The 25,719-nt window shown below is 41.9% G+C and overlaps 1 protein-coding gene across 1 annotated transcript; it reads right to left on the minus strand.

The window, feature by feature from the left end:
* Nucleotides 1-696: 696 nt before the first annotated feature.
* CGAS (cyclic GMP-AMP synthase) lies at nt 697-24,734 on the minus strand. Its single transcript, XM_065911674.1, has 5 exons — nt 23,807-24,734; nt 18,762-18,981; nt 13,285-13,527; nt 5,438-5,540; nt 697-2,384 (listed from the first exon to the last, which is right to left on the minus strand). Exons 1-5 carry the CDS (start codon nt 24,641-24,643, stop codon nt 2,033-2,035), a joined length of 1,755 nt encoding a protein of 584 aa, XP_065767746.1. The 5' UTR covers nt 24,644-24,734; the 3' UTR covers nt 697-2,032.
* Between the last annotated feature and the right edge of the window lie 985 nt (nt 24,735-25,719).

Below are 25,719 nucleotides of genomic sequence, written 5' to 3' on the forward strand. Positions count from 1 at the left end.
AGTGATTCCCCTCCCCTTGAATATGGGTGGAAATAGTGACTTGCTTCCAACCAATTATGTGATAAAGGGCATGAGATACATATGATTACGTGTTCACTGTTAGGTGAAATAAGACTGTTGTACGCTCTTGCTGGAGTTTTTCCCTCCCTTGCTAGCAGTGAACTGCTGACATGCTGAGGGCTGCCAGTGCTGGCCATTCATATGGCAGGGAACTGAAGGCAGTTTCTAGCATCTGAGGACAATCTCTGGCCAACAGTCAGCAAGAAACTGAAGTCTTCAGTCTTACAACCGTAAGAAACTGAATTCTCCGGTCAAGCCTCAGATAAGACTACAACCTCAACTTACACCTTGACTGAAGTGTTGTGAGATATTATGCAGAACTATCCCAGAATCCTATCCCAGAGAAACAGTGAGATAATAAATGTGTATAGTTTAAGCCACTAATTTTATGGTAAGTTTAATGCAGCAGTAGAAAACTAATATAGCCCAACTCTCTCTACCATCATTGTTACACATATGCACTCAGACTGTTATCCTATCTTCTCTATATAACTAATCATAATTCTGATAAAATTAATAGTCAATAGTTATATTATTTTGACTTCATAAATACAGCTGAGAAATATTCTCAAACTAGACTATAATTAATTTTCTTTTCTTGCACACAATTTTTCCTGGAGTTAAAAGAAGTTTGGATTTTTTGTTTGCCCAATTTTCTATTTATTTATCATACTATTTTCTATTTATTTATCACTGAAACTCTTCTCCAAATGTCCAATGATTAGTATGTTCAAACACATTAGCGTGTTAAACAAGATACATAAAATTGCACATAAGCATAAAGACTGATAAGTTCAAGAAGTAAATTATTAAAACCTCACCCACTAAAAGACACAAAAATGATATAGACAATCCACACAGAAGTTATTCGTTACATGAGAATAACAACAAAATAAAATGACAATGAGAAAACAATAAAACAGCCAATAAGAAAATGTGCAAAATACATGAATAGAAAAAAGTGAACAAGCAGCAGCTCCCTCCAGTTGAATGCTTCCTGAGCGCAGAGGAGAGAGGGTAACATTTTCATACTCTTTTGAGTTGTGTACCATATGTGTATTATTGCTTTTTCAGAAATACATATAAAAGTATTACTGAAAGTAAAAGAAAACAAGTTATGTTTTATATTTAGCCATGTAGTAAAGTATCCTATATTTTTCTATAAAAGATAATCAATTTCCCAAGACATGCAGAACCGATTTTTTCATTTCCTTCTTAACCTATCCTAACGCACAGGACAGGACACTGCTTCCAAATATATTCTTATGTTCAACAAAATCTACCCATTCATGGAAGTAATGATCATTTCTAACATTGTCTCTTGCCACCTTCCACACATTTGTGCTAGGTGAGGAGTGCTGTTCAGTAAGTGCTTGATGAATTTAACTGAGGTGATCTGTATTTCGTCCATCTTTTCACCCTACTCTGAGAAAGCTTTTATATTTTAAATACTTCTTTGTTTTTAAAAGATTTACTTATTTATTCATGGCTGGATCTTCACTGCTGCACAAGGGCTTTCTCTAGTTGCAGAGAGGGGGAGCTGTGCTCGAGTAGTTGGAGGACTTTTCACTGTAGTGACTTCTCTTGTTTCGGAGCACCGGCTCTAGGGGGTGCTGTGGCACATGGGCTCAGCGGTTGCGACTTGCAGGCTCCAGAGCTCAGGCTCAGTAGTTGTGACACGTGAGTTGCCCCGGAGCATGTGGGGTTTTCTCAGAGCGAAGATCAAACTCGTGTCCTCTGCATTGGCAGGTGGATTCTTAACCATTGGACCACCAGGGAAACCCTTAAATACTCCTTCACTTCCATTAAATAATCTCTTTTCTAGAATAATCCATCCTTTTATATTGATTAGACTTTATGAAGACAAACTGATGGCTGAATAATTATATTCATTTTAGTCAATCACTGTTGTGATACATTTCAATTATTATAAAGTCACTCTAACTCTTGGATTCTTTCTAAAAATAAAATTTCAAAATTCATCAAAAACTGGAAATCCATTGTTTTGCTGATATTCAATTTGCTTTGAGAGAAATTCTTTACTTAGCTTGTTAATTTCATCTCGAGAGAAGAGATTGACATCAGGAATGAAATAATTCTCAAGGCGTTCTGTCTTGAGGCACTGAAGAAAGTATGTCACACAGTTATCAAAGCAGAGCTCCAGGTCCTCGTAGTGCCACTGACTGTCATGTGGGTTCTGGGTACAGACGTGAAAGAAGGCAGTCTTCACATGATAAGAACAAAACTTATCCAGTCCCCTTTGGTCTCCAAACTTTTTTTTCAGTTGTTCTAAAAGGTATTTCATCAGCTTTAAACACTCTTTCCTGTTGAATAGAAAAGAGAAGCATTTATTTTTATTTCTTTACCTTTTTCATTCCACAAAGAACTTTAGGCATCTTACAGGAAAAACATACAAAGATGTAATAAACAACACAGATATATAATACATTTTTTATAAAGACACAAAAAACAATAAAGGTATGTATGTGTGTGTGCATGAGCAGTCACTTCAGTCCTGTAGGACTCTTTCTGACCCTATTTACTGTAGCCCACCAGGCTCCTCTGTCCATGGGATTCTCCAGGCAAGAATACTGGAGTGGGCTGCCCATGCCCTGCTCCAGGGGATCTTCCCAACCCAGGGATTGAACCCACATCTCCTGCATTGCAAGTGGATTCTTTACTGCTGAGCTACTAGGGAAGTCCAAAGATATGTCCAAAGATATGTATAAATAATATAATTAGAGTCATTCTAAAACCTAATTATTTTTTCAAATACATACTTTAAAAGTTTCAAAAACATATTTTCTCCTTCCCTCTTCCCCATTCCTAGCTTAAGTATTTTATTCTATTAGGATTAATTCAACTACATGAAAACTAGCAGATATTTACATTATTCATTCAGTTTAGTATTTAGAAAAATCTTGTTTCAATTTTTATAAAATCATTGTCGTATTTTGATTAATCATTCAGTTATTTTGGTAGCTAACAAAATTTAATGTTTATAAAATTATTAAGCCTTATCAACAATATACTTTTCTTAATGGTTGCTTCAAAGCCTGCATGTGAAAACTTAAAGAAGCCTCTGTGCTCACACTTTGGGCATTCTTGCTTTAACCGTTTAACTCTTGTGATCCTTATTCTATTCAGCTTTGAAAGTGAAAATCACAGTCACTCAGTCGTGTCCAACTCTTTGCAACTCCATGGACTATATTCAGTCCATGGAATTCTCCAGGCCAGAATACTGGAGTGGGTAGCCTTTCCCCGCCCTGGCTGATCTTCCCAACCCAGGGATCGAACCCAGGTCTCCTGCATTGCATGCGGATTCTTTACCAGCTGAACCACAAGGGAAGCCCAAGAATACCAGAGTGGGTAGCCTGTCCCTTCTCTGGCAGATCTTCCCAACCCAGGAATCAAACCGGGGTCTCCTGCATTGCAAGCAGATTCTTTACCAACTGAGCTATCAGGAAAGCCCAACTTTAGAAACTGAATGATTCTTTTCAAAACTCAGTTCTTTATGGTATGTATGCTAATCAAGAAAAATAATTACCCACATCTTAGTGTTGTTTCAAACTTGGTTTGTCATTCCCTGGCCTTCCTCATAGCTAAACCATCTCAAAGCAAGCACCAGCATCCAATAAGAGTGGTCCTTTGGTCTCTTCCCATTATGCAACATTGTTATTCATTGCCTTGAACCAACCAGAACACTAAGGCAAACCCAACTGTCATGGCTAGTCATGACTAGTATTCACACCCTCCACTCTTTCCTCCTCTCAGACGTCCACAGCATCCAGGCTCAGGTCCATGCTCCCCAGCAGTCCCTTTTTTTAAATGTTTTTTAATGTGGACAATTTTATTTTTTTTTCATTTATTTTTATTAGTTGGAGGCTAATTACTTTACAATATTGTAGTGGTTTTTGTCATACACTGACATGAATCAGCCATGGATTTACATGTGTTCCCCATCCTGATCCCCCCTCCCTCCTCCCTCTCTAACCCAATCCCTCTGGGTCTTCCCAGTGCACCAGGCCCGAGCACTTGTCTCATGCACCAACCTAGGCTGGTGATCTGTTTCACCATAGATAATATACATGTTTTGATGCTGTTCTCTCAAAACATCCACCCTCGCCTTCTCCCACAGAGTCCAAAAGTCTGTTCTGTACATCTGTGTCACTTTTTTCTGTTTTGCATATAGGGTTATCATTACCATCTTTCTAAATTCCATATATATGTGTTAGTACACTGTAATGTTATCTTTCTGGCTTACTTCACTCTGTATAATGGGCTCCAGTTTCATCCATCTCATTAGAACTGATTCAAATGTATTCTTTTTAATGGCTGAGTAATATTTCATTGTGTATATGTGCCACAGCTTCCTTATCCATTTGTCTGCTGATGGGCATCTAGGTTGCTTCCATGTCCTGGCTATTATAAACAGTGCTGTGATGAACACTGGGGTACACATGTCTCTTTCAGATCTGGTTTCCTCGGTGTGTATGCCCAGAAGTGGTATTGCTGGGTCATATGGCAGTTCTATTTCCAGTTTTTTAAGAAATTGCCACACTGTTCTCCATAGAGGCTGTACTAGTTTGCATTCCCACCAACAGTGTAAGAGGGTTCCCTTTTCTCCACACCCTCTCCAGCATTTATTGCTTGTAGACTTTTGGATAGCAGCCATCCTGACTGGCGTGTAAAGGTACCTCATTGTGGTTTTGATTTGCATTTCTCTGATAATGAGTGATGTTGAGCATCTTTTCATGTGTTTCTTAGCCATCTGTATGTCTTCTTCGGAGAAATGTCTGTTTAGTTCTTTGGCCCATTTTTTGATTGGGTCATTTATTTTTCTGGAATTGAGCTGCAGGAGTTGCTTGTATATTTTTGAGATTAATCCTTTGTTGCTTCTTTTGCTATTATTTTCTCCCAATCTGAAGGCTGTCTTTTCACCTTGCTTATAGTTTCCTTTTTTGTGCAAAAGCTTTTAAGTTTCATTAGGTTAATGTGGACCATTTTAAAAGTCTTTATCAAATTTGTTACAATGCTGCTTCTATTTTATGTTTTAGTTTTGGTGCCTCAAGGCACGTGGGATCTTAGCTTCCCGACCAGGGATCGAACCCACACCCTCTGCATTGGAAGCTGAAGCCTTACCCACTGGACCACCAGGGAGGTCCCAGCATTGCCTTCTAACAACACTCTTTCCTTAGTCCCTTGGACCTGGCGTCCTTGGTTTCATGCTTACACTCCAATACCCCTGGTCAATCCAGCCATGCACTGCCCCCAGAACTCAACCCAGCAATGGTAATCTTCAGGTTTCAACTGTGGAGTCAGCAAAGAACTAAGCATTCTATTGGTATGTCTGTCATTTACAAAATAAGGAGGTTACCTGCAACATTTTGCTCCTTCAATTTCACAGCATGTTTTAGATTGTCCGTGATTTTTCAAAATGGCCTTTTCAATGTGAGAGAAGGACAGCCGCCATGTTTCTTCTTAATATCCAAAAGAAAAACAGAAAAGCACTTTACCAAAAATATCCATTTACAAACAACAAATATTTAAGTGATTTTATTCATTAAAATATAATTCTGAAAAATTTTCTAGGGGGAGATAGACCAAAAGAAGTAAACGGATAAATAATGTGATTACATATTAAAACAAGTGACTTGACCAAGCAAACAATGGACCAAGATAGAGAACAATTAGAGGAAGAAGTCAGAGCTTAATATAGTGAGCTCTAAGACCTATTGCTTTTTATGTGTTGCTAAATTCTGTTTGCTGGTGTTTTGTCTCTATAATAATTTGCACTGATTGAAATTTTTTGTTTATTCTTTTATACTATCCTTGCAAAGTTTTAGTATTTATGCAAAATGAATCAGGGAATGTTTCCTTCTTTTCTGTTTTTGGAAGTTTATGTAAGAATAGAATGATTTTCCCCCATCTCCCCAAGTTTTACCATGGATATCTCTGACCCATCCTATCACTGTTGAGTTTTAATACCAGGAATTGGTTTTTCATTTTAAAAATCAATCAACACAACCTGTCGCATTAACAGAACAGGGGAGAAACATATGACAAACTCAACAGAAGCAGAAAATGCAGTCAATAAAATTTAACATTCATTCATCGTTAAAAGAAAACACTTTTCAGTAATTTAAATGCAGATGGAACCTTAATCTGATGATAGCAATATGATAATCTAACATTAAAAAGTTGAAGTTTTTTCTTTGAAAACAGGAAGGCAGGCTGCTATCCTCATTGTTTGACATGCAATCGCTATCATGGCAAGCACAGTAAGAGAAGGAAAGATAGGGTGATAGCACTGAAAAGAGAAAAACAAAGCCATCATTACTGATGGGTGATATAATCATGTATATGGAAAATACAAAAGAAACAGAATGACAGGTATGCGTGAGTTCCATATATTCTTCAGTCTACTTTTCTGTTGTTTTAGTTTTTCATAATGTTACAACTGCATATGAGTAAATCTGATAAAAGATACACAAAATTTCTGTGGAGAAAATTCTGAAACTTCACTGAAAAGTATTAGAGGCAATCCAGATAAAGAGAGATGTGCGCCTGCGCATGAATTAAAGATGCACCATCATAAACAGGTCACATCTCCCCACATTCATCTGCAGATTCAATGCTCTCACAATCAAAATTCCAAAAGGAAGTGTTTGTGGAACTTGACAATACCAGCATCTTTATAAAAATAAAAAGGGTCAAGAATATCTAAAACACTCTTGAAGAAGGACAGAGTGGGAAAGCAAATATCGAGACTTATAGAGCGACATTATGTATGACATAATGGTATATAGCCCATGGACAGACAGATTTTGGGGGGACAGAATAAAGCATATAATAGGTACACAATATACAGATAATAAATATATGGAAAAGGTGGCACAGAGAGAGTTGTGCTCACTGCTGCTATATAAATCCATTTACAACAATCCATTCATGCCATTCTGGAAAAGGCAAACTCTGCAGAGATGGTAAATAGGTCAGTGGCTCAAGAGATTTGGGATGGGGAAGGTTGAGTAAGTAGAGGAACTTTTTAGGGAAGTGAAACTATTATTTAATTACAGATAAGGATCCAATGCATTTGTCAAAACCAATAGGACTTCATGGCATGAAGAGGGAACCTTAAGGTACACAAACTGTTAAAAAGTCATTTAGATGGTCCAGGGATCTCAGGAAGGATTGCAGACTGTGAAAATGGGCTCTTAACTGTATCACAAACATGACACAGCCTCCCTAAAGGGGGTGGGGGCAAAGGGTGCTGACAAGAGTTACTTTGGAAACGGGGTCTGTAAGACTACATGTGCACTGTGCACGCAGGGGAGTGGGTTTGCAATTCTGAAGTGCCCATACGTGTGGGCTAGAACTGAGCAAGGAACGATGGACCAGGCGGATGGCAGATGGCGGGAGCCGAGCTTCTCACTGTTGGAATGAAAGGTTACAGATAGCAAGGAGAGAAGGGAGGATGATCCATGTGGCAATGGATTACAGTTAGAGACATCAGTATGAACTCATGTACCACTTGATACAGATACAGGTGGTGAGCTGTGCATATCCTGGGGATAGTGTACATACACATATTTCCTTGCTCCTCCAGCTGAAAGGGATGATACCCTAGCAGCAGAACACACACAGCAAACAGATCATGGTTCTAGGACACACTCTCCAATAAAAGGATCCAGAGAGTTCCTTGGAGAAATGGCTGATTCTAGGACTGAAACAGGAACTACACAAGATGAGCCTGGAGCACCCTGTAGTGCCAGAAAGTGAGCTAGTGCTGAAAATAAAAAACCACAATTATGAGACATATGTCAAAAGGGTACAGGAGCCAACTGCAAGAGCTCCTGAAGACCAAAGCTAGAACAATTTAGGCAGCAAAATGAAAGCAGTATTGACGTATAGCCCAAAATACGAGACGAATATCCGTGAGTCCATACCGATATGATGTAAGTAAACAGACTAGAGAGAAGAGAGAAACCTCCCATGCAGAAGAATTCCAAATAATTTGTGTAAATACTCTGCTCTTAAGAGGTGAGCTTAAGTGTGAGCTGTGCACAGTGACTTCCTTCCAAAATGCATGGTACAAAAAGGGGGAAAGAGAAGATCTTAACAGGGAGGAAACCTGGAAAACACTCTCTGAGCCAGGACACTAAGGTCCACACCAGCAGAGCTAAGTCATGCCCACGATGAACCGCTGACGCAATGTTGTGAGAACGGCACTTCATTTCTGCAGTCCTCCTCCCCCAAACCCAGAACTGCAATCTAATCACAAGAAGAACATGAGCCACGTGGCAAATGAGGGCTGTTCCACAAAGTATCTGACTGGTACTCTTCAAAACTGTGAGGGTCACCAAGAACAAGGAAGGACTGAGGCGCGGCCACAGTCGAGTGGAGAGTGAGGAGACATGACGACTGCATGGAACGTAGCGTCCCACATGGGCTTCTGGAACAGAAGGAGGACGTCAGGCAAAAACTAAGGAAATCTGAGTAACAGGACCACATTCATATTGGTTCACTAACTGTGAAGATGCCTCATATTAATGTAAGATGCTAAAATGGAAATTGGTTACATGGTATATAGGAACTCTCTATACTATCTTTGTACTTGTTTTGGCAAATCTTAAACTATTCTAAAATTAAAAGTTTATTTTAAGTAACTACATTGAGGTATCATTTCTCCCTTTTTGAGTTATTGGCAAACATTCCAAAATTTAATGAGTTCTGTTGATGAAGTTGAGGGTGAAATGGGCACTCTCATACACACAGCTGTTGGGAATGCAAATTAGGAAATTCTGTATAGAGGTGACTTTGGCAATACTAGCAAAATTAGATATGGATTTACTATTCCTTGACAAACTGCAAAAATAGACTGTAAAAAGGAATGGGTGCTCAAAAAAACCCACTAATTTGAAAAAGTACACACACCTCAATGTTCACAGCCACATCATTCACAGCTGCCAAGATATGAAAGTAACCCAAGTGTCCATCAATAGATGGATGGATAAAGCAGCTGTGGTATATATACAGTGGAATACTGCTCAGTCATTAAAAAAAGAATGAAATTTTGCCATCTGCAGCAACATGGATAGACTTGAAGGGCATCATGCTAAATGAAAGAAGACAGAAAAAGACAAAAACACTATACGACATGATTTATACATGGAATCTAAAAAAATAAACTAGTGAATATAACAAAGAATAAGGATATTCACAGATATAAGAGAACAAACGAGTGGTTACCAGTGGAGGGGACCCTATAGGGGTGGGGAAGTGGGAGGGACAAACTCCTGGGCATAAGAAAGACTACAAGGATGTATCATCATACAACACAGGAAACATATAGATAATATTTTGTAGTAATTCTAAATAGAAAGTAACCTTTAAAAAGAGTATAAAAATGTTGTTAAAATTTTTGTTAAAAAAAAGGAATTTGTGCTGGGCTTCCCGGGTGGCTCAGTGATAAAGAATCCGCCTGACAACGGAGGATCGGCAGGAGACACAGGTTCGGTCCCTGGTCTGGGAAGATCTCACAGGCCATGGAGAAACTAAGCCTGTGCACCATAGCTTTACAGCCTGTGCCCTAGAGCCTGGGAGCCACAGCTGTGGCCGCGACCACAGAAGCCCATGCCCCACGAGAGAGGCTGCCGCAAAGAGGAGTCTGCACACCACAGCTAGAGCAAAGGCCAAGGAGCAATGAAGACCCAGCACAGCCAAAAGAAAATAAATACACGGAAGTGTTTAAAAAAACAAAAGAAGGAAAGAGTGCTATCTCTATACAGAGCTATGGAGTGATAGCCAAGATACCTTATTAAGTAAAAATAGAAAAACTGTACTCATTATCTTAAAAAGGGGGCTGCATATAAAAAAATATATATATATATATATATGCATATATATACACACAAAATACTTGTACTTTTTAAAAACAAAAGGTAAACCCAAAACAATTAATGGATTTCCAATCGGGAAAGGAGAGAAGAGGGTAGAGAAAACATACAGGGAAGCTGTGTTTCCCTAAGAATACTTTTCTCTGTAGCTTTGACTTTGGGACCATATGAATGCTTCATAAATTTAAAAAATAAAACTAAATCAACACTTAAAATCCAATAACTAAAGTTAGAAACAATAATGAAAATGAATTTTAAGCATGCTGAGTTGGTTAGCTTAACCCACCAAGCATCAGTGGCTGCAGAACATGAGCTCAGTAGTTGCTGCTCCGGGTCTTAGAGCTTAGACTCGGGAGTTGTGGTGCCCGGGCTTAGCTGCTCTGCAGCATGTGGGATCTTCCCGGACCAGGGATCAAACCCATGTCCCCTGCACAGGCAGGTGGATTCTTAACCACTGCACTACCAGGGACGCCCGAGAAAAATGTTGTTTCAAAACATAGTTTGTTGTGGAATTAGTTAGAATACTTTACCCATAAACATTTCAGCATGAGTATTACAGACTTCAGTATTTATTTGTGTGTGTTTGATACTTAAGGTAAGATTTGCAAACAGTGAAACACACAAATCTTAAATGTTGCATTTGATGAGTTTTGACAAATGACTACACCTGTGTAATTTAAGCCATATCTGGAGTTAAAAAGTTATCATCACTCCAGAAAGTTCTCTTGTGCCCCTGCCTAATCAATCCTTAGTCACCTCAGGCAACCAATGTTCTAATTAAAAACCGTAGATAAATTTCACCTGTTCTCAAACTTAGTATAACTTGAGATTATACAGTATGGACCCTTTATTTCTGTTTTCTTTCACCTGTCTTAATGTTTTTAAGATCCTCTTTCATCAGTAGTTCATTGATTTTTGTTGCTGAGTAGTATTCTAGTTTATAAATACACCACAGTTTGTATATCTATTATCTTTTGATGGACTTCTGGACTATTTTCAGATTTTGGCTATTATGTATATTCTTGTATAAATGTGTTATGGACTTCATGTTGGATTAGGGAAGACATATGTTTTACTTTATAAGAAACTGCCAGACTGTTTCTCAAAGTGATTGCACCATTTAACACTTCTATCAACAGTGTATGGATTATTCTTTTTAAATAAAGCTTTTCACGTTCATTGATTGGAATATCAGAACTGAAATTGATGAATAAATTTCAAATGAATTTAAAATGCAGGGCAGACAATTTAGATATTTGAGAACACTGCGGTTTTACTGGTTTTTTTCCATTTTAGCATTCATTGCATGCATGCCTTGACATGAGGTACTAATAAATGTGATGGAATGTATAGTCCTTGCCCTGCTTACTAAGTATCATTCTGAAAATGGTCTTTAATGCAAAGAAATATCTTCTAGTTTTATTTTATATGTAATGATACTTGTACTTAGTTGATATTCAATCTCTTTTGTTAGATAAAGTCAACTATGGATGATTACCAGTTTGAAGGAATTTTTATTTTAATGTTTGTACATTTTAGTATAATAAAAACTATATGTTTCAAGTCTTAAGGTCAAAAAAAAACTTAATATTTTGACTGTCTTTTTATCTTAAGAACAAAAAAGAACTGCAAATAAAGTTTATACTTTTAAAAAATAATTATACTCTTGGTGACACCACCTGTATTATTATTTTGATAACATCAAATTTTTTTTCATTTTTTGATAATGTCAAAATCATATTTGATTTTGATTCAAAAAACACTGAAATTTTTGATCAAAAATCAAAGTATATTTTTTAAAATATGCCTTGTGACCAGGCAATTTTTAATAAGACATTTGAAAAGAAGAAAGCTAAAATAGGTGTAATACATGCCTATCTACTGATAATACAAGTTATTTTCATTGCCCCTCTTAGCCACTCAGATATACACATACACACAGACATAGCCACAGGGTTTTGCCTAAATATGAATAATCTGAAATGAGGAGAGATGAAGACCAGTCAAGGGTACCAGAGCAGAGGTCAGCTGAGTGCCTGACAGCCTCCACTTTTATCTTAGGCATGGATATGAGGAACTATCCAACCACACTGGCCTTTGTATAGCCCCATGGCCACTGAAGGATGCTTCCTCATCTCTAGGCTGATGGTTCTCCCAGTCATCCCCAAGGGAGTTGGCCAAGGGCCACAAAGAGAGCAGTATGGGTCCTGGTGAGATTTCTGTATCACATGCAATGAGGGTTTCTTAGGACAGCCCTTCTACAAACTGTACACCCTTCTCCAAAAAGTTATATTCCTTTTATAAAATCATAGTGATGCATATAATTCCGTCTTATAAACAACTTTTCTTACAGAAAATGACTCCTATATATATGCAATATAAAGTTGTGATGTGTGTCCACAAAACAAGCCATCAAACTAAGCATGATGGACAATTTCTCGGATATGTTCAACAATACTCATTTATAACTTGGGTTCATTTGTTATCTGATCTCCTCCAATTTCCTTGGAGTCCAGCAGTAGTAGGTGCCAAAAGTCCTTATATAATTTATGAGAGAAAAAGAAAATAATCGGTGAATTTTTCTTCTACCTCAGAAGATATCACCATTATTCAGTTCCACCTGTAGACTATCTCAGCCCAATCTTCACAACTTGAATGTTACCCAAGAGCAACACCTGAAAACCTGTCCTGACCCAGAAGGCCAGGGTACACGGGTGAGGAGACCCAATCAGTGGGCAAAACTGCAGCTGAGGCTGCAAGAAAGTTCTGCCAGGGGCATGGGGCGCAGTGGAAGGAGGCGAGGAAAGACAGAAGCAAGGCCAGAGTGACAGCCGAGACTCTGGTGACAACGTCAGTAATACACAGCTGCCATTAACTCAACTAGGGATTCTGCACGTAGCATTGCATCACTTTTATCTTCCCAGAACCTTTCAGGTCGTTCTGATTACCCCACATATGCAGATGACTAAAACAGGTTTAGAGGGGCTTGACAACTAGCTCCAGATCACACACCTAATGAGGGAAGAAGCCTCAGGATTCAAATCTAAGGCAGTCAGATTGCAGGGCCAGTACAGCTTTTCTTTACTAGCAAGAAAGAAACAAAAACAACATTCAGATGCGGGCTAGTAAACATTTTAAAGCTGAGTATTCGATATTACTATTAATATTATGCCCTTTGTAATTCCATCTCTCACCAAACTCCCTTCTTAGCCCAATGGTTCTTGAAATGCCGACTGCATCAGTTGATCTTTCACTGCCCTAGGATGTAACATTAATGACTCTCTTATCTATGGATGTCTTTACATAACCTTCATAATCAAGATACCTTGGAAACGACTTCCTTCCTTTGCAAGCTTGGGTACCAGGTAAAATGGCTGGCGTTTTAGATCGCTCTTAACTTTTCCTCCAAGCCAGGTATTGATGGGCAGGCCTTTCTGGGTGCTAGCGGGCCAGCTGCTTCTTGACTCCAAAGCCAGGATTACATCCACAGATATTTCTCTAGGTTTTCTAATCAGGAGTGTTACTGCAGGGCTCCCTCTTTTCTTCCTCTGCATAATGACATCAGTATCTGTTTAAAGATATAATAAGGAAGACAGGGCTTATCAATCCATTTTTCTCTGTCAACACAGGAAAAATAACTATAATGGAGATCTGTAAATACTAACTGTAAGACAAAAATTAGTTCTAAAGAAGAAAATGACCCCACAAGGCAGTGTTTTACTCGTTTAACCAGTATTTATTGGTACCCCTCATGCAGTGGGAGTATGTGGGATCTGGGAGTGCTGTGATTAAATTTTCATTTCAATTTGTGTTTGGCAGTTGGAGGGAGGCCTGCATACGAGGCCGGATGAGCAGCACGGAGAAAAGACGTGATTAAGAAGACCTCAGCAGGAAGTCCCTAGCAGTCCAGTGGTTAGGACTCCGAACTACTGCTGCCAAGGTTGGCAGCTCAAACCTTGGTCTGGGAACTAAGATCCTACAAGCCATGTAGTGCAGCCAAATTAAAAAAAAAAAAGACCACAGCAACAAACCAACTCAGAGGGCAGATGCCTGCCATACAGAGAGGCAGTGAGCATTAAGACACAGGGAGCAACTGTCATTCACTGTAGCGATATTCACAACAGCCAAGATATGGAGACAATCCACTGACAGATGAATAAGTAAAGACTGTGGCATATACAGACAATGGAATATTATTCAGCCTTAACAAGGAAGAAAATCCTGCCATTTGTAACAATGTGGATGAATGTGGAAGTCATTCAGTTCAGTTCAGTTGCTCAGTCTTGTCCAACTCTTTGTGACCTCATGGACTGCAGCACGCCAGGCCTCCCTGTCCATCACCAACTCCTGGAGCTTACTCAGACTCATGTCCATGGAGTCGATGATGCCATCCAACCATCTCATCCTCTGTCGTCCCCTTCTCCCACCTTCAATCTTTCCCAGCATCAGGGTCTTGTCAGATGACTCAGTTCTTTGCATTAGGTGGCCAAAGTATTAGAGTTTCAGCTTCAGTATCAGTCCTTCCAATCAAGACTGATTTCCTTTAGGATGGACTGGTTGGATCTCCTTGCTGTCCAAGGGGCTCTCAAAAGTCTTCTCCAACACCACAGTTCAAAAGCATCAATTCCTCGATGCTCTGCTTTCTTTATAGTCCAACTCTCATATCCATTCATGACTACTGGAAAAACCATAGCTTTGACTAGATGGACCGTTACTGGCAAAGTAATGTCTCTGCTTTTTAATATGCTGTCTAGGTTTGTCATAGCTTTTCTTCCAAGGAGCAAGAGTCTTTTAATTTCATGGCTGCAGTCACCATCTGCAGTGATTTTGGAGACCCCCAAAATAAAGTCTGTCACTGTTTCCACTGTTTTCCCATCTATTTGCCATGAAGTGATGGGACCAGATGCCATGATCTTAAGTTTGCTGAATGTTGAATTTTAAGCCAACTTTTTCACTCTCCCCTTTCACTTTCATCAAGAGGTTCTTTAGTTCTTCTTCACTTTCTGCCATAAGTGTGGTATCATCTGCATATCTGAGGTTACTGATAATTCTTCCAGCAATCTTCATTCCAACTTGTGCTTCTTCCAGCCCAGCGTTTCTCATGATGTACTCTGCATATAAGTTAGATAAGCAGGGTGACATTATACAGCCTTGACATACTCCTTTCCCGATTCGGAACCAGTCTGTTGTTCCATGTCCAGTTCTAACTGTTGCTTCTTGACCTTCATACAGATTTCTCAGGAAGCAGGTCAGGTGGTTTGGTATTCCCATCTCTTGAAGAATTCTCCACAGTTTGTTGTGATCCACACAGTCAAAGGCTTTGGCATAGTCAATGAAGATGTTTTTCTGGAACTCTTGCTTTCTCGATGATCCAGCAGATGTTGGCATTTTGATCTCTGGTTCCTCTGCCTTTACTGAATCCATCCTGAACATTTAAGAGAGGCTGAGAAGGTCTAGGCTTGAGGCCTCTGGGGCTTAAAGGGATTAAGATGAAGAAAGTGTGAAAGGAAAGAAAGGAAGAGGGAGCAGAGTAAGCCAAATGCAAGGAGACCTCTGGGGAAGACTGACCCTTGCCCAGTCAGTGACACAGAGGGAGAGGGAGCTAGAGCCCAGGGACAGAGCTCCACCAGCCTTGCTGGGGCCCCCTCCCAAGGAAGGGGCAGAGCGGGGCGAGAGACAGGAACCCCCCCTTCCTATCCAGTCTCAGCGTCCTGGGCAGGCCATCTGAGCACTTCTCATGTGTCAGTGTGTGTCATGCCTCTGTCAGAACCCTGCTTGTGGGAGCAGGTAGCTCAGCTGCCACTCAGCCCTGTCTGTTTTCCAGGTTTGGGCATGACCCCACCATCTCAGGGAACACGCGTGCCACTCAGAAGACCCTCGGGGACAGCCCTGGAGGTCCAGTGGCTAAGATGCCTTGCTCCCAATGCGGTGGCTGAGTGGCGCTGGAGTGTCTTTGACGAGATACCCCACATCCGAGGACAGGGAAGAAGCCCCAGCAAGACAGCAGGAGGGACAAAATCACATTTAGAGTGAAACCCCATGCCTGCCAGAGACAGTCGGAGGGCTCAAACAAACCGTGTGTGTGCCAGGACCCAGAGGCCCCCCGAGACTGAGGCAGAGCTGTGTCTGAGTCCCTCCTGCGGAGGCCCGTCAGCAGTGGGAGTCACTGTGCTAAGCAGAACGCATGACCTCGTTTATACGAGGAATCTAAAGACGTCAAATACATGGCAGCAGACTGTGGAAAAGTGGTTCCCGGTGGTGGGCAGGTGGGGGAAATGGAAAGATGTTCATCAAAGAGTACAGAGTTGCAGTTACGTAGGGAGAGTAAGTCTAGAGATCTAACATACAGCATGATGACTATTAATACAACTGTACTGTTAGGGGCAATGTGCCGAGAGAGTAGATTTCAGATACTCTCACTTCACACACAAAAAAGGCAACTCTGCGAGAAGATGCTAATTAGCTTGACTGCTAACCAGTTCACTATGTGTATCAAAACATCACGCTGTACACCTCGATTATGGACAATTTTTATTTTTAAAAAAAGACCCAAGTAGCGGAAGTGAAAGCAATGAAAGAGGTTTAAATTAGTAGAACTGGTAGATAAGACTGAATCTGTGAGGTTAGGGAGAAGGCAGGAGTCGGGGAGGCCATCCCATGGCCCTGGCCTGGGAAATGGTTGACGCTGAGTATACTGTTCAACACAGGGTTGGCAGAAGGCAGACAGACCGGACTGAGATAAACTTCATCTACACGGAGTTCTAGGTGCATGTGGGACACCCAGCCGGAGATGGCCACTGGCCAGAAATTTGGGAAAGGCTTCTAGAGGAGAGATACTGGCTTTGGGGGCGAGGTGTACAAGCAGTAGTGAAAGACCTCTCCCAGATAAGACTTTCGGAAAGGACCACAATGGGAGAGAGGACACATCTCCAAGGAGAAAATCCCAGAGCATACCCTCATTTTCTTTGTCACTAAATCCAGAAACTCACCCCCTTCTTACCCATTACTTCTCCTTTAGTCCTATTACCACCTAGGAGCATCCACCCATCTTTCAGAGGCCCCCCCGCACATGATCTCTGGATCCCTTCCTTCTTACCTCATTCCTTCCATCGCTCCCTCTCCTGCATCGGTGGCCTCCCCTCCTACCCGATCATTCCTGTCTTCACACAGAGGGATCCAGTGTCTCATCCTAAAGGACACTCTCCGTTGACCCTGCATCTATGCCGCCTCCCCCACTTACCCATCTATCTACTTCTCTGCAGCCAACACTTTCTAAAGATTTACCATAATGCTGTCTCTACAGCATCCCGGCCCTTCTCTCTCAGGTGCTGAAGACTCCACTGAAACTTCTGAGTTTCAGTCAAACTTACCAACAACCCCCACAAAACAAACCGAAGACCAAGTCCAAACGTGATCTGGATGTTAGTGCGCTGTGAACACCGACCACACCTGCAGAACACTCAATCTCCTCTTGCTCCCTCTCTTCTCTCCAGCCCCTAATGAGATCCTCTTCTTACCACTCTGCTTAATACTGCAATTTCCCCCCAGGCCACCCCCCAGCATTCCTGAACCCTCTCACTTTACTATACTTTTTCACCATAGGATTCTCTAACTTATATCCAAAGCCAAACTCTCAACTGCCTTCTTAAACTATCTTCTCCGCAGAAGTCAGAGCAAATTTTTTAAAGTATGAAGTCAATCAATCATTAATGAATGAAAGTCGCTCCGTCGTGTCCAACTCTTTGTGACCCCATGTACTATGCAGTCCATGGAATTCTCTAGGCCAGAATACTGAAGTGGGTAGCGTTTCCCTTCTCCAGGGGATCTTCCCAACCCAGGTCTCCCGCATTGCAGGCAGATTCTTTACCAGCTGAGCCACAAGGGAATCAATCATTACCCTCTTATTAAGACCTGGATTCTCAACAGAACATGGCATGAAATCTGAACTCCTTTCCAGAATCTACAAGTCCTCCTAGAATCTGGCCCCTAACCACTTTTACTTCATGTTACGCTTTCCCTTGTCCACATGGCCCTCTTTTTGTTCCTTGAGCTTATCAAGCTCTTTTCTGCCACAGGGCTTTACTGCACCACCCACTCTATCCCAGCTGCTACCACATCTCCCAGTTCATTCCCTTCAAAGCACACACTGTATTTGTTTTTACAAATTCAGGAGGGGAGTCCCATTGATTTTATTCAACCACCTACACCCAAGGGTACAGGCAGCATCTCAGCAAATATTCAGTGAAGATTAAAATAGAGCCAACTGGAAAGTCTCTAGTGGTTCAATGGCTAGGACTCTGTGCTTTCACCACCAGGAGCCCAGGTTCAACCCCTGATCAGGGAACTAAGATCCTACAGGGCCATATGGTGCAGCTGAAAAAAAAAGAAAAACAAGATAGAGTCAATCAACATTTAGTATGAATACCAAGAAAATGTAGTAGACTAAAATTAAGAGCAAAAGCTTGTTTCTAGAAGGTAGTCTGGGCTTCCCAGGTGGTGCTAGTGTTAAAGAACCTGCCTGCCAATGCAGGAGACATTAGAGACACGGGGTCAATCCCTGGGTCAGGAAGATCCCCTGGAGGAGGTCATGGCAACCTACTCCAGTATTCTTGCCTGAAGAATCCCATGGACAGAGGAGCCTGGTGGGCTACAGTTTCCGTAGGGTCTCAAAGAGTCAGACACGACTGAAATGACTTGGTATGCATGCAGTCAACAGTCTGCTGCAGGGAAATCAAAAAAGATCAGGAGAGGAAATTAATAGGTATGATTAGACCTTAAAGAATCAAAAGTCAAAGATCTTACCTTTAATATTTTTAATTTCTTCATTAATGATTTTCCTAAACCTGGACAGCATTTTAGAAGCCGATAAGATTCCCCCTTCTAAGAACTGATCCAGAGGACTTCCTTTGGGATTTCTTTTGAATTTCACAAAGCAATGAGCACTACTCTTGCAATATTCTTCCAGCTGAATTCGGGGAACCTCCAGTTTGAACATAACATCAAATTCATTAGGAGCAGAAATCTAAGAAACAGGAAAAATAGCACTGATTGTGTTTGCTTCTAAATATTTTCCAACCAACTACAATTTTTTTCTTGAAATTTCCACTTAAAATCATACTGTGAAAAGCAAGATTCCTAATACTTATACCCAGAGACTAGTAGAGCTGGGAGAATATTATTGGTTTTAGTTTGAAGGTTCTATACTCATTTATACTCATTTTTAAAAACAATTTAAAATAAAATTCAAGGTTTAAAAATCTGTACCAGTTTTTCCCCTGAGTTTAAAGCTTGATAAAATTAAAGACCTTTAAGATGCTACCTTTTATATCACAAGCTACACACTGAGCCACCCTCCAGTCACTGGTCTCAAAAATGTGGGTGTAGTTACTTCCTGGCTAGTTGAGCATAGCTAACTATAATCCAAATGAGTATTAGCTCCAAGTCACACACTAACTAATTAGTGTCTTTGAACCACAGCATTTAAAAAGCTTCACAGTATTCGTGGAAATCCTGTGGTTAGGACTCCAAGCATTTGCTGCCAAGGGCACATATTCAGTCCCTGATGGGGGAACCAAAATTCTGGAAGCTGTACAGCATGGCCAAAAAATAAATATCATATATATAAAGAGCATCAAAGAATCTTCTTCATCACCACAAAAATAATGATAGCAATTATAATAAATGATTACTTTATCATATTAAAAATGCAGGGACTTCCCCAGTGGTTAAGACTCTGCCTTGCAATGCCAGGCACATGGGTTCAATCCTTGTCAGGGAATTAAGACTGCACACGCCGTGGGGCAGCTGGGCCCGACCACCTGCACCTACTGAGCCTGTGCACGCTAGTCTGTGTGCCACACTCGAGAGTGGCCCACGGCCACTGCAGAAGATCCCACGTGCTGCAACTAAGACCCCGCGGAGCCAAAATAAATAAAAAATAATTTTATAAATGCACAAGTCTTTCACTCATTAGCAGTGAGCTTCAAATACAGCTACTGGGCTGTCTTATTGAACACAATTATCTGGTGGCCCTATGTCTTTTGCCCACCCCCCCAAGTCAATGTTGCTAGTACCAGGAGGTATGTGAACTATATCCTCTCCAAATTCATATACTGAAGCCCTAGCCCTCAATGTGACTGCATTGGGAGACAGGGCTTTTAGGAATTAATGAAGGTTAAATGAGATCTTAAGGGTAGGGTCTTAGTTGATAGGACTCATGGATTTAGAAGTGAGATGCGTCGTGACGCTCTGTACACGTGCTGAGGAACACGGTGAGGACACGGGGACAAGGTCTGCAGAGCAGATGAGAGCCCTCACCAGAACCTAGCCCTTCTGGCACCCCGATCAGGGACTTCCAGCCTCCAGAACTGTGCGAAAATAAATGTCTGTTGTCTAAGCCTCTCAGTCTATGGTGTTTTGTTATGGCAGCCCAAGCTGACTGGGACATACTACAAGGGTAAAACAAACGAAGTGCAATCCGTGGGAATGAAGTACAAGCCTCTGAAAATCCACTCCTCCAGAAATGGTCAAATTCAGCTTTTTCAGATCTCTGTAAATTAACCAAATGACCTGCAACAATCCAAGGAGGATTTATTCAAGAAAAACGGCTGAATCTCGGTAAGGACAGTGAGCCTTGTGGGCATTCTAAATTCTACATTCTACTGCCATGCCCAGCAGCATTCCCATTTCTGATCAGAAACCTCCACCAAGAGCAGCCACGACCCTGACTTCTAACAGCAAATGTTAGGTTTGCCTGTTTGGGAACATCACATAAACTAAATCATATAGTAGGAACTCTTTACTTCTTTCATTCATCATTGTTTGTGAGATTCATCCATATCACTGTTCTTTTATGTGCTTTTCTGAATTTTCTCAATTTTCCAGGGACATCAACACAGAACAGCGGCAAAAACGGGAGAGGCTGGGGACAGAGGTACGCAGGGGTAGTACTGCTGTGCCATGGTCTACTGGAGGGCAGGCAGTGGGTCAACTCTAAAATGAACATGAAGACCTTTTATAATCAATTTTTAAAACTCAATACATGTTTTAGATTAAACAAATTTCACTGGATTTCTTTTCATCAGCTTGATTTTAAAAAGGAGACTTGTAAATGGATAACAAGGAACTCTGCTCAAACTAAATGGGAAAAGAATTTGAAAAAGAATAGATATACGTGTATAAATGAATCACTTTGCTGTACTCTTGAAACTATCACAACACTGTTAGTCAACTATACTCCAATATAAAATAAAGTTTTTAAAAAAATAAATAAAAAGAAGAGTGATTCTGATTGGACACTGCTCTCTAAATGTCTTAATTGTCCTTGAGTTCTAACTAATAACTTTCTCTTTTCCTTTGAACCATCCATAGAACTGAAACAGTTTGATATTTATGTAATAAGAATCATGCTCAAGACAGATAGTCTGATGTAGGTTTTGCTCACTTGGCTTTCAAGTAGCTTTAAATGAAATTATGAGTGGTCTTCAGTGCTAAAAGCATTTAAGATCCAAAATCAGGTACATACACTACATCTTCCTATAATAAATATCACTGCCTGCGTGTCTGCTCAGTCCTGTCCAACACTTTGGGACCCCGTGGTCTGTAGCCTGCCAGGCTCCTCAGTCCTTGGAATTTTCCAGGCAAGAATACTGGAGTGGGTTGCCATTTCCTACTCCAGAAGAACTGTACAAAAAAAAGTCTTAATGACTCGGATAACCACGATGGTGTGGTCACTAACCTAGAGCCAGACATCTTGGAGACTGAAGTCAAGTGGGCCTTAGGAGGCATTACTACAAACAAAGCTAGTGGAGATGATGGAATTCCAGCTGAGCTATTTAAAATCCTTCAAGATGATGCTCTTATAAGTGTTGCACTCAAACTGGCAGCAAATTTGGAAAACTCAGCAGTGGACACAGGACTGGAAAAGGTCAGTTTTCATTTCAATTCCAAAGAAGGGCAATGCCAAAGAATGTTCAAACTACCACACAACTGCACCCATTTCACATGCTAGCAAAATAATGCTCAAGATCCTTCAAGCTAGGCTTCAACAGTAAGTGAACCAAGAACTTCCAGATGTACAAGCTGGATTTAGAAAAAGCAGAGGAACCAGAGATCAAATTGCCAACATCTGCTGGATCACAGATAAAGCAAGAGAATTCCAGAAAAACATCTACTTCTGCTTCACTCAGTATGCTAAAACTTTTGACTGTGTGGATCACAACAAATTGTGGAAAATTCTTAGATGGGAATACCAGACCACCTTATCTGCCTCCTGAGAAATCTGTATGCAGGTCAAGAAGCAACCGTCAGAACCAAACATGGAACAACAGACTGGTTCCAAACTGGAAATCGAGCATGTCAAGGCTGTATATTGTCACTCTGCTTAATGAACTTCTATGAAGAATACATCAGAAGAGTGCAAATAATGACAGGCTGGATGAAACTCAAGCTGGAATCAAGATTGCAGGGAGAAATATCAATAAGCTCAGATATACAGATAATACCACCTAATGGCAGAAAATGAAGAGGAACTAAAGAACCTCTTCATGAAGCTGAAAGCAAAGAGTGAAAAGCTGGCTTAAAACTCAAACCATTAAGAAAACTAAGATGATGGCATCCAGTCCCATCATTTCATGGCAAATAGAAGGGGAAAATATAGAAACAGTGACAGATTTTATTTTCCTGGCTCCAAAATCACTGTGGACAGTGACTGCAGCCATGAAATTAAAAGACACTTGCTCCTTAGAAGAAAAGCTATGACCAACCTAGACAGTGTATTAAAAAGCAGAACCATCACTTTGCCAAAAAACATCCATCTAGTCAAAGCTATGCTTTTTCCAGTAGTCATGTATGGATGTGAGAGTTGGACCGTCAAGAAGGCTGAGTGTGAAGAACTGATGCTCTCAAACTGTGGTGCTGGAGAACTCTTGAGAGTCCTTTGGACAGCAGAGAAATCAAACCAGTCAATCCTAAAGTAAATCAACCCTGAATATTCATTAGAAGGACTGATGCTAAACCTGAAGCTCCAATACTTTGGCCACCTGGAAGAGCTGACTCATTAGAAAAGACTCTGACGATGGGAAAGATTGAGGGCAGGGGGAGAAGGGAGAGACAGAGGATGAGACGGTTCCATGGCATCACACAATCAATGGACAGGAGTTTGAACAAACTCCCAGAGATGGTGAAGGACAGGAAAGCCTGGCGTGCTGCAGTCCATGGTGTGACAAAGAGTCAGACAAACACGACTTAGTGACCGAACAACAACTACTCCAGGGGATCTTCGCCATCCAGAGATCGAACTCAGGTCTCCCACATTGGCAGACGGATTCTTAAACCATTGTGCTAACCCGGAAGCTCAAATAGCACTGTTCAATTCAGTTCAGTCACTCAGTCGTGTCTGACTCTTTGCGACCCCATGGACTGCAGGAAGCCAGGCCTCCCTGTCCATCACCAACTCCCAGAGTTTACTCAAACCCATGCCCATTGAATCGGTGATGCCATCCAACCATCTCATCCTCTGTCTTCCCCTTCTCCTCCCGCCTTCAATCTTTCCCAGCATCAGGGTCTTTTCAAATGAGTAAGCTCTTCGCATCAGGAGGCCAAAGTATTGAAGTTTCAGCTTCAACACTGAACTTCAAATAGCACTGAGTCCACACCAATAAAATGAGCAGCCATACAGGGTTCAAAATGTGTAAAACACTCTCTGACGGTGCAGCTTACAATCTACAAGGAAAGCTAAGTCAAATCAGTGTCACAGCCACTCAAGCATTACTTCCGAAAAGAAGTGAGGGGAGCGGAAGAGGTGGGTGTTCGCCCGGGAACTGCGGTCGCGGCGCCCGGCGGCTCACCTTCACACGCTCGTAGTAGCTCCCGGAGCGGAGCAGGTCGACGCCTTTGAACTCCGACTCGCGGCTGTTCAGCCGCCGCAGCAGGTGGTCCACCAGCCTGTTCACCACCTCCGCCGCCACGGAGATCTCCTGACGTTTCAGCCTCAACTTCTCCAGCACGGCCCGGGGCTTCCAGGCGCCGGGCGCCTCCTCCCTTCGCCCGAGATGCGGGGCGGGAGCCCGCGGGCCGGGGCCGGGGCCGGGGCCTTCCGGGGACCCGGACTGGGGTCTCCCGGCCCGAACGGAGCGCGCGGTCGCCCGGCTGCGAGCGGTAGCCCTGGGCAGGGGGTGCCCGGGGGCCGCGGGAGGCTCTGCGTCTGCGGTCGGAGCCGCCGGCCCCTCCGCCTGGTCCTCGGCGCGGGCGGCCCGCGCGCGCACCTGGGGCTTTTTCCTCCCGGACCCCGACGCCCCAGCGGGACCGCACCTGCGCGCGCCAGGCCGGGCGGCCTCTGGGACAGCCGCGGGCTCGCTGGGCTCCGCGGACGCGCCGCCTTTCACACCCGGCGCCGAAACCCCGGAGGCGGTTTCCGAAGCTCTCCGCGTCGCCTTTCCCCGCGGTGGGGCCATGGCTGGCGTTCTCTTGTTCCCCTGAAGGAGACCAACTCCGGGAACAGGCCGCGCGGGAGGAGGAGCCGGCATTCGCGGTGGGAAATGAAACTTAAAAATGTGGCGGGAACTGAGCGAACGCCAGCCGGGCAAGCCAGCCCGGGCTGGGAGGTCACGCGGAGGCACGTCCCCGCCCCCGCAGGAAGCGCGCGCATGGGCGCGCGCCAGGGTGTCCGCTGGATTTCCCTGCATCCCGCTCTGCCTTGTGGCTTGGGAACCTGGCAGAACCGAACCCAAGAAAGCGCAGAAGAGCTTCCCGAGCTTTGAAAGCGAGAGGCGTTTAATGGCGTATCGCCTAAGAACATTTGAGAAAAATTATCTCACGCATTGAACTTGACGGAGCAACTTTCTAAATGCAAGTTTAAATAAAGGATTTTCTTATTAATAGTAAATAGCAAAGGATTTTTTTAACCAAGTGGAATAATATGGATTGAATATTGAATAATAATTGGATTGAATAATGTGAATTGAATATGTAATATTAACCTTTTTAAAAAAAACCATCGTTTTAAAAGCACGCACAATCTTAAAAGTGTAAAGTAGTTCTTATTGGTGAGTTTTATCCACTGGTTCTCAAAAGCCCATCAGAAAACGGCACTTATATTTTAAATATTTAATATTGCTTCGGTCGTTGTGATTCCAGAGTATCTCAATACAGGCTTTCAAGTATCGATTTCTAAAGCCAAGTCCTTTACAGAAATACATATTTGATAGAAAGTCCTAGGTTTGGCATGCCTTGGTACTTTTTTTTAACCATCCTAACCATTTTAAGTGTACAATTAAGTGTGAAACCATCACCACCATCAGTCTCAGAACTCTTCATCTTGAAAAACTGAAACTCTACCCATTAAACACCCCATTCCCTCCTGCTTGCTCTGACTTCTGGAAAGCACCCTTCTACTTTCTGTCTCTGCATCTGACCATCTAGGTTCCTTATGTAAGTGAAATCATATAGTATTTTTCCTTTCATGATGAACTTATTCAATAATAAAGTCCTCAAGGTTTCTCTATGTTATAGCACACCTCAGCCTTCCTTTTTAAGGCTGAATAATTTTATTGTATTATATGTCTGCAGAGAAGTGGACGACAGAGGATGAGAGGGTTGGATGACATCACGGGCTCCATGGACATGAGTTTGAGTAAACTCCACAGTGGGTGACAGACAGGGAGGCCTGGTGTGGTGCAGTCCATGGGGTCACAAACAGTCGGACACAACTGAGCCTGAGTGACTGAACTGATGACATGTATGTACTGCACATTGTTTTCCA

This window comes from Muntiacus reevesi, chromosome 19, assembly GCF_963930625.1.
Source record: "Muntiacus reevesi chromosome 19, mMunRee1.1, whole genome shotgun sequence".
Lineage (NCBI taxonomy): Eukaryota > Metazoa > Chordata > Mammalia > Artiodactyla > Cervidae > Muntiacus > Muntiacus reevesi.

Excerpts from the sequence above, each read along its gene's own strand:
- CGAS (XM_065911674.1), bottom strand. The coding sequence starts at position 24,643 with ATGCAGGGAAATCCAGCGGACACCCTGGCGCGCGCCCATGCGCGCGCT. Across the intron at positions 5,541-13,284 it reads GGAAGGAAGTCGTTTCCAAG|AAGAAACATGGCGGCTGTCC; the intron begins GTATCTTGATTA and ends TTGGATATTAAG. Across the intron at positions 2,385-5,437 it reads GAAGGAGCAAAATGTTGCAG|GAAAGAGTGTTTAAAGCTGA; the intron begins GTAACCTCCTTA and ends TCTATTCAACAG.